Consider the following 17,383-nt stretch of genomic DNA (forward strand, 5'->3'; position numbering starts at 1 on the left):
TGAAAGCCTACTACCAATTAAGCATATTAGGTGATGTGCATCTCTGTAATGAGAAGGGGTGTGGTCTAATGACATCAACACCCTATATCAGGTGTGCATAATTATTAGGCAACTTCCTTTCCTTTGGCAAAATGGGTCAAAAGAAGGACTTGACAGGCTCAGAAAAGTCAAAAATAGTGAGATATCTTGCAGAGGGATGCAGCACTCTTAAAATTGCAAAACTTCTGAAGCGTGATCATCGAACAATCAAGCGTTTCATTCAAAATAGTCAACAGGGTTGCAAGAAGCGTGTGGAAAAACCAAGGCGCAAAATAACTGCCCATGAACTGAGAAAAGTCAAGCGTGCAGCTGCCACGATGCCACTTGCCACCAGTTTGGCCATATTTCAGAGCTGCAACATCACTGGAGTGCCCAAAAGCACAAGGTGTGCAATACTCAGAGACATGGCCAAGGTAAGAAAGGCTGAAAGACGACCACCACTGAACAAGACACACAAGCTGAAACGTCAAGACTGGGCCAAGAAATATCTCAAGACTGATTTTTCTAAGGTTTTATGGACTGATGAAATGAGAGTGAGTCTTGATGGGCCAGATGGATGGGCCCGTGGCTGGATTGGTAAAGGGCAGAGAGCTCCAGTCCGACTCAGACGCCAGCAAGGTGGAGGTGGAGTACTGGTTTGGGCTGGTATCATCAAAGATGAGCTTTGGGGCCTTTTCGGGTTCAGGATGGAGTCAAGCTCAACTCCCAGTCCTACTGCCAGTTCCTGGAAGACACCTTCTTCAAGCAGTGGTACAGGAAGAAGTCTGCATCCTTCAAGAAAAACATGATTTTCATGCAGGACAATGCTCCATCACACGCGTCCAAGTACTCCACAGCGTGGCTGGCAAGAAAGGGTATAAAAGAAGGAAATCTAATGACATGGCCTCCTTGTTCACCTGATCTGAACCCCATTGAGAACCTGTGGTCCATCATCAAATGTGAGATTTACAAGGAGGGAAAACAGTACACATCTCTGAACAGTGTCTGGGAGGCTGTGGTTGCTGCTGCACGCAATGTTGATGGTGAACAGATCAAAACACTGACAGAATCCATGGATGGCAGGCTTTTGAGTGTCCTTGCAAAGAAAGGTGGCTATATTGGTCACTGATTTGTTTTTGTTTTGTTTTTGAATGTCAGAAATGTATATTTGTGAATGTTGAGATGTTATATTGGTTTCACTGGTAATAATAAATAATTGAAATGGGTATATATTTGTTTTTTGTTAAGTTGCCTAATAATTATGCACACCTGATATAGGGTGTTGATATCATTAGACCACACCCCTTCTCATTACAGAGATGCACATCACCTAATATGCTTAATTGGTAGTAGGCTTTCGAGCCTATACAGCTTGGAGTAAGACAACATGCATAAAGAGGATGATGTGGTCAAAATACTAATTTGCCTAATAATTCTGCAATCCCTGTATATGTGTATGTGTGTATGGTGCTGGAGTTATGAAGTCTCTCACTCTCCATTTCTAGCCTCAGCTGACCTTGTCATAATTTTTTTGATGAAGTGTTTTATTTGCATTTCTGAAACAGTAGAACAGTGTACACATGATCATGAACAGAAAACGTGGTACATATGAATACCAATATAAGTCCCACACACTATCAGCCACTTTAGAGGCAGAGGCATAAAGGGTCTCACTGCTGTTCCTCCATTAGACAAAACCTATTGTAGCATAGGGTAATCATGCCCATGGTCACAATGTGTCATTATGCTGTGTCCATTTCTCTATTTTGCAGGACAACCTCTGTAGACCACCTCTTCCGCCAAATCACATTAGTCCATGCCTACCTGTCATTCGCTAAATGTTGGGAGAGGGTTCTGCTATTTCTTTGTGATATCACGCTTAGCAATCAGGTAACCCACACCCTGCAGTAAACATGCACTGCATATACCATCCCACCGTCCATGATCTCCAACAAGGCAATCTTAGACTCCAGAGAAAGGTTGTAGGCTAGTACGCCCTCCAGGTATGTGCATACTCTAGCCCAGTATGCGAGAATGATGGGATAATTCCATGTTACGTGGCAGAATGTGCCTTCTCTGGTATTACAACACCAGTACGCCGCTGAAGGAGCGCTGCCTGTCTGCCACAGTGTGGATTGATAAAAATGTACCCAATTTGTTTTATTTGAAATGTATCAGTCGGAGTCAACCCAAAATGGCCGACAATTGTCATCCAGAACTCTCAAACCGTCCCCTGCCACACTTTTCTCTAAGCTCCATTAAGCATATTTCTTTTTAGTTAATCATATGAGCTCTGGCGGAGTGCCAACGCTATTTTGAGCATAACCAAAATGAGTGTCAATATTCCTTTTCCTATTTACCTTGTACAATAATTATTAATTCAAATGACCTCCTTCCACAAGCGTTTCAATACCCTTTTCAGTATTATGTTTTCTTAGTTTCTTTTATTTGTTATGACCGGGAGCTGTAGCCAGGGCTAAAAAACATAGTGATAAATTGTCATAAACTCATGTATGACACTAATTATGGTACCAAGAGATTCTCCACAAAATAGCATGAAAGAGGCAAGCCAAGTTTCCCAGACACATAAGCAATACTGTACAACACAAGAGCAGCAATCTAAGCTTCACTCATACATAAAACTGGTAGACAAGGATCATCAATAAGGAAAACCAGAATCACAAACATAATAGAGCAGAAACAGCCATACTCCGATACACAATATGACCAGTATAGGAAGCTGGCTCTGTATATACTATACCAAAATGAGGTATGGTGGGTACAGAGTCCAGAGTGTTAGCACATTTAACAGGTAAGTACACAACTTACGATTCCAGTCTTCAGGTGTTAGTATGTCCACAGGTCAAAGTTCAGGTTGACCCCAAAAGTGCACCACCACCAGCACGGGGCTGGCTGGGAGCAGCGGTCAAAGTTGGTGTTGCTTTTGCAATGGAATCCTATGAGGACTGGGGGGCTTTGGTAGAAAAGAGATTGCAAGTAAGTTCCCGCTGTTTCATGACACTGACCTGGGGGTTTTAAGTCCGCACTGGGGGGCCCACAGGTCAGCACAAAACAATCATCCTCAGTGGAACAGGGGCAGCTGGGTGCCGAGTGCAAACACCCCTTCGGGGGCCCAATGCTTTTCAATAGGGGAACCCCAGGGGTCATAAAGATGCTGCAGGCTGGGTCCAAGGGGGTCGGTTCCAGAAAACCCAAGGCTGGACAGGAAGGAGAGGCACCCGCTGAACGATGCTGGACCATCGGTCAGATTTGCCATGGGGCTGCGGATGCAGAGGTACCTTTGGGCGTCGGTAATTTCAGCAGATCTGGTCGCAATCGGGGGGCCTTCTCGATTCAGGCTGCAGGCGTTGTCGTGTTGCCCAGGAAGGGTCAGAATCAACTGGGGACCTCCTCTAGACCAGTGGCCACTTGGACTCGGGCCCTGGGCGTTGGGTGCAAAGTGGACAGGGCTTGCGGATTCAGGGCGGTTCCGGAGTCCTTTTGGTGATTTCTTCTGGACAGGGCCGCTATCCTCAGCAGTTCTTGGTCCTCTGTTGGGCAGGCAGTCCTCTTGGGGTTTGTAGAGGTCGCCAGTGCTGCAGGATGTTTCGCCTTCTTGGAGCAGGTGTCTTTGAAGCTGCAGACAGGGCAGTAGGGCTGGGGCCAAGTCAGTTGTCGTCTGGAGTCTTCACTGCTGGGGTCGGCTTAGCAGTCCTCCTTCTTTGTTCGTCTTGAGGTTGCCAGGAATGTGGTGAGTGAGGTTCAGGGGAGCCTCAACATACTAGATTTAGGAGTGTTACAGGGGTCAAAGGGCAGTAGCCAATGGCTACTGTCCTGAGGGTGGTAACACCCTTCCTATGCCCACTCCCTTTGGACCCTATTGGTCCCTTTCCTCCAAAACAAGATGGAGGATTCTGCAAGGAGGGAGTCACTTCAGCTCAGGACACCTTACTGGTGGGCATAGCTTCAGTAATCACTTCTCCCTGTTTTACCTAATTTCCCCACCTTACCTGCCACCAAAAGTGGAACTTGGTCCAGGGGGCGGGCATCTGTACCAGCTGGAGTACCCTGTGGCACTGTAACAGGAGGCCTGAGACTTTGAGGCTCATTTCCAAGTGTTACAGTTCCTGCAGGGGAAGGTGTGAAGCACCTCCACCCAGAGTAGGCTTTGTTTCTGACCCCATTGAGCACAAAGGCTCTCACCCCCATGAGGTCAGAAACTTGTCTGTTAGTGGCAGACTGGCACAGACTGGTCTTCCCTGCATTAAAGAGTTAAGTAAAATACAGGGGCAGCTCTAAGATGCTTTCTGTGTGCTTTTTACAATAAATCCAACACTGGCATCCATCCACGTTTATTGTGCTGAGAAGTTTCATACCAAACTTCCCAGTCTTCAGTGAAGCCATCATGGAGCTTTGGAGTTTGTAATGACAAACTCCCAGCCCATGTACTTAATATGGCCACACTGCACTTACAAGGTCTAAGAATGGACTAGGACACTGTTGGGGCATATTGCTTATGCAGCTATGCCCTCAGCTGTAGTATAGTGCACCCTTCCTTCGGGCTGTAAGGCCTGCTAGAGGGGTGACTTACCTAGGCCCCAGGCAGTTGTTCGTGGGAATGGCACCCTGAGAGGGATGCCATGTCGACTTTACCTTTCTCTCCCCACCAACACACACAATCTGCTATGGCAGTGTCCATGTGTTTGGTGAGGGGGCCCTTAGGGTGGCAAACTTCATGCTGCGGCCCTTGGGTACCCTCCCTGACCACAGGGCCTGTGCTACCACTGGTACCTTTTACAAGGTACTTGGCTGTGTGCCAGGGGTGTGCCAAATGTAGAAATAATGGTACAGTTCAGAGAGAGATCACAGGTGCTGGGGCCTGGTTAGCAGGATCCCAGCACACCCTCAGTCAAGTTAGCATCAGATATCAGGCCAAAAGTGGAGGGGTACTGCAAACAAGGGGACAGTTTCCTACAACCAGATTATGCTTTTTTGTAATCAACATAGAAGTGATTTGTTAAAGGGCTTTGAATATCAGTACTGATGTAGCAATACACCATACAATGCAGGGGATGTTACCGTAAAAGCCGTGTGGAAGTCTCAGTACTGTGATACCAGTATTTTCTGCAAATCACTGTGAGATCTTGGGCTCCTCGGTTCTGGGGTACAAATCCATATGTTGGTAAAGATATAGGTGCTTTGTAAGAAGTATTCAGGTGTAGCTAATACTTCAAAACTAATGTATAATGTAGATTGTGTAAGTGTGATTTGAAGTGCATTATGAGACTCTAATAAAGGACCACCAGGGATCCTGAGGTGCTGCTTAAAGGAGTTTAATGTAGATACAGATAACCAACCTCATCCAGTAACTCCCCATTATCTGCATCCTCAACTTCTTCACAGTCTAATCATAACATTCTACGGACCTCCAATGCAGAATATTCTTACCTACAAAGGGTACATAGAATACCACACGAACCTCTGAGAAAGTCACAAAGCAGGGTTATCAGTGCATTGTGAAGGAAAAACATGGTTGGCCAGGGTAATGTATATCCCCTAAATGGTTTTCAGTTGCAGTTGTGGTCGGTCTAGTGGTGAACTGTAACAAGTTAAATTCCAGTACTATTCCGTAAGAAAGTGTTTATGGAATATAAAACATTTAGCACAGTTTATACTGTACATGGCAGAGTCATAATACTAAAATGTCATAATAGACAATCTGATAGTAACTTTGCCAACCTCACTGATTAGAATATTCAATGGACCCTCTGTTTGTCTCCTGGGCTTGATATGCATCTGTTATTCCTCCATTCTCCCATCCCATGTACCCCCTTCCACACACTGACCTTGGTGGTTGTCCTGGCCGGTTACGAGGGAAAGTTGCCTCGAAATTGGTCCGATGGGGCCTAGGCAGGATTCAGTGAGAGGATCCAGTGAATGAACGCGTTTGAGAATTTCATAGTGGGCGGGGGAAAAGATAGTGCCCTGCCGCACAGGCCGATGCAGAGTGTGAAGGCTCTTTGGGGGTAAACTTACCTTCTCCATCTCTTCGTTTTAAAAGTATCATCAAGATTGAGTTCTGTTAAAGCAGCCTATCTTTACATGCACAGCGGCACTGATGTTTGGGCAAACAGCCGAGCCCCAAGTACCGCCTCCAGCTCCCATGATCTGGATTTTCTTTGCAGACAAAGCCTCTTTTAAACAAGTATTAGTTGTGTTCGAGTCTTCATGGGTTACAAGTTTGAGAATGTCAATTGTATATGTCGGTTATAAGAAATAAATTGGTCATTATGTAGTTACGCTTATTATGTTTCCTTCTTTTGAATAAATCAGGCCCTGGACACGACCACCCTCATTAGGAGCTGCGTGCAGAGTGCAGTTGGTATGCTCCGGGACGACAACGAGACTCCCACGCGCAGCACCCGTCGGATAGAGATCCTTCTGAGTCTTCTGTCCAATGAGGACGAATTAAGAGGTATTTTGGAGCAGGGGTGTATTGTTTCTCATGTGGTATCAGAAGGGAGTTCTGCACTCAATGAATGTATGTTTTATTTGCATTCTTTGAAGTGGCGTTACGTGAAAAGGGTGTTGTGGTATTCCTGACTGTTCTGTAACAGTGCTGACACAAACTCCTTGCCTCATCACATTCCATGAATCGATGCCATAATAATCAGGCCTGGCTACGAAGGATTGGGGCCTCATGCCTAGAAGTACCTTAGAGGCACCCCCTCCCCCGCGTCCTCTGAAGAAAGAAGCTTGCTGAGGTCGGTGCTAACGTCCTGACGTGTTTTCACACCTCTCAATGGGCAGCGGGCGGTCAAAGCCTTGAAATGAGAGCTGACAATCCACTTTTTGCTTTGGTCTCAAGCTCCTTTTTTCTTTTCACAGAGTAATATCTGTCCCTCACCACGTACCCTTGTGAAGGGAGCAGGTATTGAGTGACACACGTGAGTTGACAGGTCTGCGATAACAATTCTACTGGACCGTGGACCATGGCATGTTTGGTAGTCAATAGTGGCGCCCTGTAAATTAAGCACACGTTGACGTTTGACCGTATAGACGTACGTCTTAAAGGGGCCATACAGCGTAGAGGGAAACACACCTTTTTCAAAATCCTACTTCCCTAACAATCTCCAACAATAGGCATCCCAAAATATTCATTAATTTGATGTTTTCTGCTGGTTATTTAGGTTTATTGTGACATCCTTTACCATATGGCCCCCTTACCAGTGAAGCACATAGCCCGTTAACTTTGAGTGGATGGCAGAAGCCTGGTTGTCCATGATTGAGATAAATGCAAAACCTTCTCTGCTGCCAGTATTCTCGAAGCACCAGAAGATGGGGTAATAGAAGCAGCTAGCAGGCCATGATATAGAAAAGGCTAAGGAGAGACAGAGTGGAGGGTAAAAGAGAGATACAAAAACCTGCAAGATGGTAAACTGTATCCTGTTGATGGTGTAGTGTTAACTTAGACACTGACTTCAACCGCTGTTAATATTTACCCCCTTCCATTACTCTAATTATTTGTACGTTCCAAAGTTTAATGTCTGCTGTTTAGCCCTTATGTGACATTTCCTATATTTATTGTGCGTTTACTGTATATCAGTAATCATGTCTATTTTTGTATGCATTAGTAAGCTTCGTTTGTAAAGCGTTCTGACACCAGCAGGACTGCTCCAAGCTGTATAAAATGGCCAATAAATAATGTGTGTTTCTCTTATGGGTACATTTATTTGGAAGCTGGCTATGCTACTCGAAATGACAATCCTTCGCATAATCCCCATGTTCCTCAAATAATTAAGAAGCTAGAAATTGAAAACAGACCAGACGTTTCTAAATGACCCGAACACTATTTCTCTAATTTCTTTTTAAAAGTTAAGCATACATGCAAAGCTCATATCCCTTTTTAAAAATATCTTCATATTGACTAAACTACATTCCTTTGCACAAGCTGATACATTAAATTTGCCTCTCAGTGCTGATTAGTTTGGGGTGTTTAAGGGATCTACCTTTAGCCCTCTATATTTTTAACATCTACATTATAATTATGTGGATGACACAAAAGTCATGCTGAGATAATGAAGTCCAGAAGCTGTCACCTTGATGTATTTGTGGATTGGATTCTGAAACAGAACAGTGGATGACTGGGAACTGTTTTAAACGTTACCCCTCCCCAGACATACGTGCACATTTTTACCTTAGCATCCATCATTTTTTGCTAATTGCTCACTCTTATTTGTGTACGCCCTTTGTCGCCATGTTTGTCAGAAAAAAATGTAACGACCTTCCTAAATTAAGATTTGTTTTTCCCTTGCAGATCACGTCTGCAAATCAGGCCATCTAGTACCATATGAGGTTCCTTAGATAGATCTTCAAATAGTCTATCCCTTCTTGCTAACTGTTCTTTCTTTGGTCATTTTGTAGCTTGACTACACCAGCGGTGCCTTTTAGGCTGCTACATCACGATTAACCCTGTTTTGCATCTGAAACTGTCTTATTGTGCACAGTGCATTGACTCACAGTGACTCCCTAGGTGAAATTCAAGACAGCATGTCCCTTATTGGATGTAGAACTAGCTCTCAGTTAGGACAATGTCTAGTTTCCACCTTCTGACTTCCATTTACTAATTAAAAGGCATAGGCGCAACGGAGATGCTGGTATTTCTATCTCTGCCCTACCAGTTACCATGTAAGGTTTGTTTGTTAATATTTGCTCTCTGATTTTTGTGTTGTCTGGTGGGAAGAAGGGTGGCACAACAGTGGAAATGAGGTCCACCAGCTCAGATACGGCAGTAGCTTTCACTGTCTTCTCCATGGGACTCAGGAAACCTTGAAGATGGCCTCAATTCCTGTTGTGCATGTGTTTGACAGGCCATAGATGAATCCCCAGAATTCAGTAGTCTTTGGAGATCCCAACAACATCAGACACCTTTTCACCGCATGGCATCTATGGCAGTCACTAGTGACAGTCCCAGGTGTTCTCCTTTTGTCTGAACCCCGTGTAAGGCCTATGTGTGGTAATCATAAAATTACTATGCTTCTTTGGGACCCCTTGTTCCTGGGGTTTTGCCAGACCTGGGGGTTTTTGACCAAGTTCAGATTGCTCCTTGTGAACCTTCAAGGCCATTAAATAAATTACAACCACCAGTATGACCATGCTTGCACTGCCATTTTGACGTGTGCCACTCTCCCGCTACAGGTTGATCATACCTAAAATGTAATCTAATCAAAGGCAGTTATTGAGTTCATGATCAGTGTGGCAGAATGGATGAAAATCAGCTGCCTCAAACTCATCTTCGACAACTCAGGAGTGCTGATCTTTGAGAACAGGAACTCCCCCTGGGACTTCACCTGGTGGCCATCAGATCTTGATCCTCCACTAATACACACTCACCAGGCAAGAAACCTGGGATGCATCTTAGACAACATACTCAATTTGTCTGTACAGGTAAATGCAGTCCGCTCCTCTTTCTTTAATGTACTATGCATCCTCAGAAATTCTTCAAATAAATACCCAGAAACATCAAGTGTAAAGTCACTCAAGCCCTCTTCACAAGCTGACTAGACTATGGCAATGCTTTCCATGTCGGTATATCTAACCACCTCATCCACCGACTTAAGACCATCCAGAACGCCTCGCCAAGACTCATCTTGGACATTGCCCATCCCACCCACTTCACGTCACACCTCAGTGAACCTCACTGGCTTCCAATACACAAATGCTATCAATGCTAACTCCTCATGCACGCACACAGGGCTCCGCACAACATAGGGCCAGCATGCCTCTACAGCTGCCTTCACTCCCACAAACTCACCAGACACCTGTACTCAGCCTCTCACTCTTATGCACAGACGCCCTGGATCTGCAAATGCAGAATGGGAGACTAGCCTTCTCCCACATTGTGGGCATAACATGGAACAACCTCCTTCTACACATCAGGGCCCTCCTCCTTGGTTCTTGAGTTCAGCAAGAGGCTGAAGATCTGACTTTTCAACTAACTACATGACCCACACCCTTTACACCTGCTCCAGTGCCTGGATACCCTTTTGGGTGATTAGAGGCACTTTACACATCCAGATAACATAACACTGACAGCAGTTGCTTTAGTGGGGTGTCATAGTGATTGCAAAAGTATGGCATGGGATCAAGTGGTCCCTCTAAATGAGAGATCCTTTGTGGCACCCATAGAGCCATCTGTGGTCTGGGCCCTTTTCTTTTGAAAAAGACATTTTACAAGTACAACTTTCCTCCATTCCTTCTTCACACCAGTTACTTCAGATCGCCCCACGGATCAAGTAACAATACTCTGGAGGTAGAGGGAGTTTGGGGGCTGTAGGGGGAGTTAACAGTCTCTTATTTTTTACTGTACATAACTTTGGAACAATTCTCAGATGAGCTAAATCTTAGAAAGACACTGATGAATGCCCTGTTCTGTTAGTCTTATCACAGCTTTGCCCTCTCAACCGGTAAAGGATTTGTCAGGCCAAAATGCCAAATAAACCAATAACCAGCACAGTTTTATAGAAAAGAACACAGTACAATGATGAGTAAGGTTTGTGTGTAGCGGTAACTGCTTAAAGCCTGTTAGGCATTCACAACCTTGTTAGGATGCAAACTGTTGACTTCAAATAAATGGACGTTCTTGATAATCAAACCTTTACAGTTAATCTTAATCTATAGAATAATTTCCACAGGTTCAGAGGATAACCAACCCACAGAATGTATTCTACAGGTGATAAACATCATACCCAACATCCATACATAATGAGCAATTATGATTACAGTTAATTACCTTTTCTTGTCTCTCCTGCCTTTGAGTTACCACATTGGTGCCTGCAGTTGTCTATAGATGTGGCATTACTGAGTGTTTGCTTTCTTACTTTCTAGCTGATTTTCTTGAGTTGATGAAGAATCGTCTCTATGACCTGCTAAACCAACAAGAAGAAAGATCTATGAATGCTAGTGAGTGGGTTGTAAAAGAGGCCTCCAACCCAGATGCGCTGCACGAAGCCGGGACTTTCAGGTGATCCTATGGAATGTGCAGATCTAGCATATGGTCCAGTCATATGGATTAAGCACGCATATTTAATTGTTGAAATTGTGATTTCTACATAGTACCTCATTCCTTTGTTTGGTTCATGAAGTCTTGAAAAAAAGAACACAAGTGATGTAGTTTTGTATATGTCTATTCACACTTTAGTGGTTGAAATATTGTGTACTTGGTAAAGTATAGTAGTGAATTATAATTTATTTAGTCATTTCTCTGTCAGCGGCAATAAAATTCCATATGATAAAGTCTTCTAGCTGCAGATTCCTTACCTTTTTAATTATTCCAGGGTTCAGACTGGATTTGGAAGATTTTTCGTGAGCAGTACTCCTGGGTGCCGGTAGGTGGCATCGTTCAGCTACGTCTGCATCGTTGCGTCATCTGCGCCAGAAGTGACGTTCACGGCATCTATATAGGCGCCACCCAGGCTTGCTGGCGTCCGTTCTTTTCTTTCCGTGCCAGCCAGTGCAGATCCAGGAAGAGTTACCACTTCAGTCATTTTGTGACAGAGCTATTTTTTTGAAGTTTTGTCGATTCTTTCTTTAGGTTTACCTCCTGCGTTGGCAGGATGTCATCTATGTAGGCCGACTTCAAGCCCTGCAGTGCTTGTCACCAGCTGATGTCAGTGACTGACCTGCACCTTGTTTGGCTGTGGTGCAGCAGGTGCAACCACAACCCAAAGTTGTTCTCCGACTGCCTCGCAATGCATCCGAAGGATTCTAGGGAGCACTTGCTCAAGCTTATAACAGCCCATCGTGTGACTCCATGCCGGCCAAAGTCCCAATTAAGAAGGTGGTCACGGGATTGGTTATGGCTCCAAGCCATCGCCCCATTCGAAATGTTCAGGACACTCGTGTAAATCCAAGCATAAGAAGAAGTGGATGTGTACTTCGACTTCTCCACATTCGTCTGCCGATGAGATGTGGATGCATTCGCATTCTAGGCCTTGTTCAGAAGTTGACTGTGCCTGGGCCGACTCTGCATTTCCCCGAGTTTCAGGAAGCCAGACCGACCCCTGCCCAACTCATAGAGATCTGTGACACCAAGTGCACCATATTTCGGTGGCCTGACCCCTCTGGTTTGCATTTGGGCCCTGTGTGATCTCGACCTTCCTCGCCACTGGTCCTGATGCAGAGGCTTTCGGCACCCACAGGCAGTGCATCTCCATTTTGAACCTTTATTCAGATACATATCTTCTTCCATCAGGAGCCTTGACTTCTAGATTAGATCCTGAGCCCTATTCCTATCGGTTTGGTCTTATGGAGGAATGGGAGGTGTCACTGGACCCATTATAAGTCTAGCCTTATGAACAAGGCATGGAGTGGTGTGAGGATCCAGGTGTAGCCAATGAGCTGAATAATTCCCCAGGTGGTAGATTGTGGCTGCGGAGGAGGGAGCGCCTTTTGCTATGGTGGTGCAGAGGGCTGTGATGTTTCTCGACCTTCAGTTGCCCTCAGTGGTGTCAAGACTAATGTCTTGTCAGATGTGCTTCTGCCAGGAGTCTCCCCATCTGAACCGTTCCTCCCATTTAATGACACCCTCACAGATGTCCTTTTGGGTACCTGGTCCAAACCCTACACAGGGGCTCCTGTGTACAGGACAATCACCCATTTCCACTACCCCACCCCAGGGACCCAAGTTTCCTCACTCAACAGCCCACCTGTGAGAGTTTGGTGGTCCACGCTTTCACCTCTCATGTCAACCCTGGTGCGTTCCCTACGCCTCCTCTAGATAGGGAATCCAAGAGACTGGAGACACTTAGGAAGAAGATGTTTTTTTCCGCCAGCCTGGCCATGCAGTCTGTGAACACTGTATGCCTTTTGGGCAGCAACTTCCACATTCTGTGGGATACTGTTGCACAAGTGATGCCTGAGGACGCCTGAGCTGTGCTCTCCCAAGCTGTAGCAGATGGGAAAGATGCAGCAAAGTTCACAATTTGATGTGGACTTGACACGACTGACTTACTAGGCAGAGCGGTTTTGTCGACTGTGGCCCTAAGGCACCACACCTGGCCATGTAGTACTGGCTTTTCAGGGTATGTCATGTCTTCTTTGGTGGGCGTGCCTTTTGATGGCTCCTGTCTCTTTAGAGATAAAATGGACTCTGTGCTTGAGATATTTCAGGACAGTTGGGCTACAGCCCAGTTCCTGGGCTAATCTTCTGGTCGCACCATCACCAGTCTGCTTTTCACCTCATTCATGGCTATGGAAAGGGCTACCAACCGTGCAAGTTCCCACCCGGCCACCATGCCATGCATGTCCCCTGCATGCCCAAGGGTGCAGTATCCCCAAGCCTTGTGGATCAGACACCCAGAGATTGGGTCAGTCCACCACCCCTCCTGCAGCTGCAGCCTGCAAACCCTTCTAATCTGCCCTTATACCATCATGGGCACTGAGTTGGTGGCAGGTTTTGTCATCACCTGCCTCACTGGCAGTCCATAACATCAGACAGGTGAGTTTTACAGATAGTCCGAACGTGCTACTCCCTGCCCAACTACTCCCGCAACCCTGCCACCATCTCAAGACAGGCGGTAGGGAAATGCCTCTCTTGGCATGGTTACCTCCTAACTTTTTGCCTTTTGTTGATGCTAGTTATGATTGAGAGTGTGCCGGGATCCTGCTAACCAGGCCCCAGCACCAGTGTTCTTTCCCTAAACTGTACCTTGGTTCCCACAAATGGCACAGCCCTGGCACACAGATAAGTCCCTTGTAACTGGTACCAAGGGCGCTGTGGTCAGGGAAGGTCTCTAACGGCTGCAGCATGTATTATGCCACCCTGGGGACCCCTCACTCAGCACATGCACACTGCCTCACAGCTTGTGTCTGCTGGTGGGGAGAAAATGACTAAGTCAGCATGGCAATACCCTCAGAGTGCCATGCCCTCAACCCTCTGCCTGTGGCATAGGTAAGTCACCCCTCTAACAGGCCTTACAGCCCTAAGACAGGGTAAACTATACCACAGATGAGGGCATAGTTGCATCAGTACTATCCTCCTGCAGGGTCTAAGCAAAATCTTAGACATTGTAAGTGCAGAGTAGCCATAAAAAGTATATGGTCTGAGAGTTTGTCGAACACAAGCTCCACAGTTCCATAGTGGCTACACTGAAATCTGGAAAGTTTGATATCAAACTTCTCAGCATAATAAAGCCACACTGATGCTAGTGTGGGATTTATTGAAAAATGGACGCAGAGGGCATCTTAGAGACACCAGTGTTAGGCTGACCAGTTCCTGCCAGCCTGCCACAACCAGACTGGTTTCTGGCCACATGGGGTGAGTGCCTTTATCACTCTGTGGCCAGGAACAAGCCTGCACTGGGTGGAGGTGCTTCTCACCTCCCCCTGCAGGAACTGTAACACCTGGCTGTGAGCCTCAAAGGCTCATGCCTGTTGTTACAGTGCCCCAGGGCATCACAGCTAGTGGAGATGCGCTCCCCTCCAGACACAGCCCCCACTTTTTGTCGGCAACTCCGGAGGAGAAAATGAGGAAAACAAGGAGGAGTCACCCACCAGTCAGGGCAGCCCCTAAGGCGCTGAGCTGAGGTGACACATGCCTTAAGAAATCCTCCATCTTGGTTTTGGAGGATTCCCCCAATAGGAATAGGGATGTGCCCCCCTCCCCTCAGGGAGGAGGCACAAAGAGGGTGTAGCCACCCTCCAGGACCTTAGCCATTGGCTACTGCCCCCCAGACCTAAACACCCCCCCAAATTGAGTATTTAGGAGTGACCCTGAACCCAGGAAATCAGATTCTTGCAACCTGAAGAAAGAAGAAGGACTGCTGACCTGAAAGCCCCACAGAGATGACGGAGACGACAACTGACTTGGCCCCAGCCTTACCCACCTGTCTCCAGACTCAAAGAATCTACACAGTGACGCATCCAGCGGGATGAATGACCACTGACGACTCAGAGGACTGACCTGCACCTAAAGGACCAAGAAACTTCAGAGAACAGCGGATCTGTCCAAAAACAGCAACCAAGAAACCAACTTTAACGAGACTCTTGCCTTACTCCGGAAGCGTGAGTCTTCACACTCTGCAACCGACGCCCCTAGCTCGAGTTCAGGAGAACCAACGACGCAGAGAGGACTCCCAGGCAACTCCAACGACGTGGACACCTCCCTGCACCCCCACAGCGACGCCTGCAGAGAGTATCCAGAGGCTCCCCCTGACTGCGACTGCCCGGTAACAAAGGAACCCGATGCCTGGACAAAGCACTGCACCTGCAGCCCCCAGGACTGAGAGGAACCAATTATTGGTGCAGGAGTGACCAGCTGGCAGCCCTCATCCTAGCTCAGTCGGTGGCTGGCCCGAGAAGCCCCCCTGTGCCCTGCCTGCATCGCCAGAGTGACCCCCGGGTCCCTCCATTGCTTTTAATGCAAAACCCGACATGTACTTTGCACACTGCACCCGGCCGCCCCTGTGCTGCTGAGAGTGTATTTTGTGTGCCTGTGTGTCTTCCCCAGTGCTCTACAAAGCCCCCTGGCCTGCTCCCCGAGGATGCAGGTACTTACCTGCTAGCAGACTGGAACCGGAGCACCCCTGTTCTCCACAGGCGCCTATGTTATTTGGGCCCTACTTTGACCTCTACACCTGACCGGCCCTGTGTTGCTGGTGCTGGGTGTTGACTTGAACCCCCAAAAGTGGGCTGCCTATGCCCAGGATACTGAACTTGTAAGTGCTTTACTTACCTGAGAAACTATTACTTACCTCCCCCAGGAACTGTTGATTTTTTTGCACTGTGTCCACTTTTAAAATAACTTATTACCATTTTTGCCAAAACTGTGTACATTACTGTTTTAATTCAAAGTTCCATACTTACCTGTATGAATTACCTTACAATTTATGTACTTACCTAAATCTTGTGGTTCTAAAATAAATTAAGAAAATATTTTTCTATATATAAACCTATTGGCCTGGAGTTAAGTCTTTGAGTGTGTGTTCTGATTTATTGCTTGAGTGTGTACAACAAATGCTTAACACTACCCTCCGATAAGTCTACTGCTCGACCACATAGAGCATTAGTATTATCTAATTTTGCCAGTATCAACCTCTAGGGGGGAACCCTTGGACTTGGTGCACACTATCTCTCACTTTGAGATAGTATACACAGAGACAACTTCCTACACAGGCTGACTAAGGATCATCGTTCTCTTCTCCGCAAGGAAGTTGCAGCTCTGTTGGCCAAAGAAGCTCTTATGAGGATCCCTACACCAGAAGTACGTCATGGTTGCTATTCCTGCTACTTTCTTGTGCCGATGAAGGTGAGAGACCTTCATCCTATCCTAGACTTGAAGCCTCTCAACTACTTCCTCAAGAAGGAGAAATGCAGGATGTTCACCTTGGCTCAGGTTCTGCCAGCCCTAGACCCAGGAGACTGGATGGTATTGTTGGACTTGCAGGACACATATTTTTATATTCCCATCCAGCCTGCCCACAAGTTTTATCTGCGGTCCACAGTTGGCTGCAAGCATTTCCAGTTTACAGTGCTTCCCTTTGGCCTCACCAGCACCCCTTGGCTGATCACCAAGGTGACGTTGGTGGTTGCAGCTCATCTGTGGAGATGAGGGATGTCAATCTTGCTATATCTAGCTGACTGGCTGTTGAAAGCTGGCTCACCCCAGGCTGATGTCTCCCAACCTCAGACTATGGCAAACCTCCTGCACTCGCTGGGAATCACTATAAACATGCCAAAGTCACACCTTACTCCCTCTCAAGATTCTACCTTTTATCAGAGCTAATCTGGACATAGTGAAGTTTTGGGCTTATCCTCCAGAGCGGCAATGATATCTATGCTATGATACTAATGTTTCGGACTCTATCCTGGGTTTCGGTGAGACAGACTCTGAGGATGTTGGGACTCATGGCCACTTGCATCCTGCTGGATGCAAATGCACGTTGCCATATGTGGACTATACAGCGGGACCTGAAGCTGCATTGGGGACAGCATCATATGAGTCTCTCTGACATGGTTCAGATCAGAGGGAACTGCAACATATCTGCATTGGTGCAGTTGAGTCACTGGCAGATCCTTCTCCCTTCCCCAACCAGATCTTACAGTAGTGACAGACCCACCCATCCTCCCTGCTCTGTGAAAGGATTTCTAGGGGCAGGTCTGCTTCATTTTAGGAACCTTACTATCCACATCAGCAGTCAGCGTTCTTAATGACTCCGCGCTTCTGCCTTGGAAAGTCGTTAAAAGAAACACACACCTGGGTGGTGCTTCTGTGGGTGCTGCGGATGTCATTTTCAGCATGAACAGTGCACGCAGAGCCAAACAACGCCACCTACCAGCACACAGGAGTACTGGTCTCGAAAATCTT

The 17,383-nt window shown here is 46.6% G+C and overlaps 1 protein-coding gene across 2 annotated transcripts in view; it reads left to right on the top strand.

Annotated features, from left to right (window-relative positions):
* The window catches only part of RNF213 (ring finger protein 213), a 1,978,231-nt gene that overhangs the window by 1,455,217 nt on the left and 505,631 nt on the right, over positions 1-17,383 (top strand). For both annotated transcript variants that reach the window (XM_069199724.1, XM_069199725.1), the window contains 2 exons: positions 6,352-6,493; positions 10,906-11,041. In XM_069199724.1, the coding sequence (XP_069055825.1) occupies positions 6,352-6,493; positions 10,906-11,041 (278 nt within the window). The remainder of the gene's footprint in view (positions 1-6,351; positions 6,494-10,905; positions 11,042-17,383) is intronic.

This window comes from Pleurodeles waltl, chromosome 7, assembly GCF_031143425.1.
Source record: "Pleurodeles waltl isolate 20211129_DDA chromosome 7, aPleWal1.hap1.20221129, whole genome shotgun sequence".
Classification (NCBI taxonomy): domain Eukaryota; kingdom Metazoa; phylum Chordata; class Amphibia; order Caudata; family Salamandridae; genus Pleurodeles; species Pleurodeles waltl.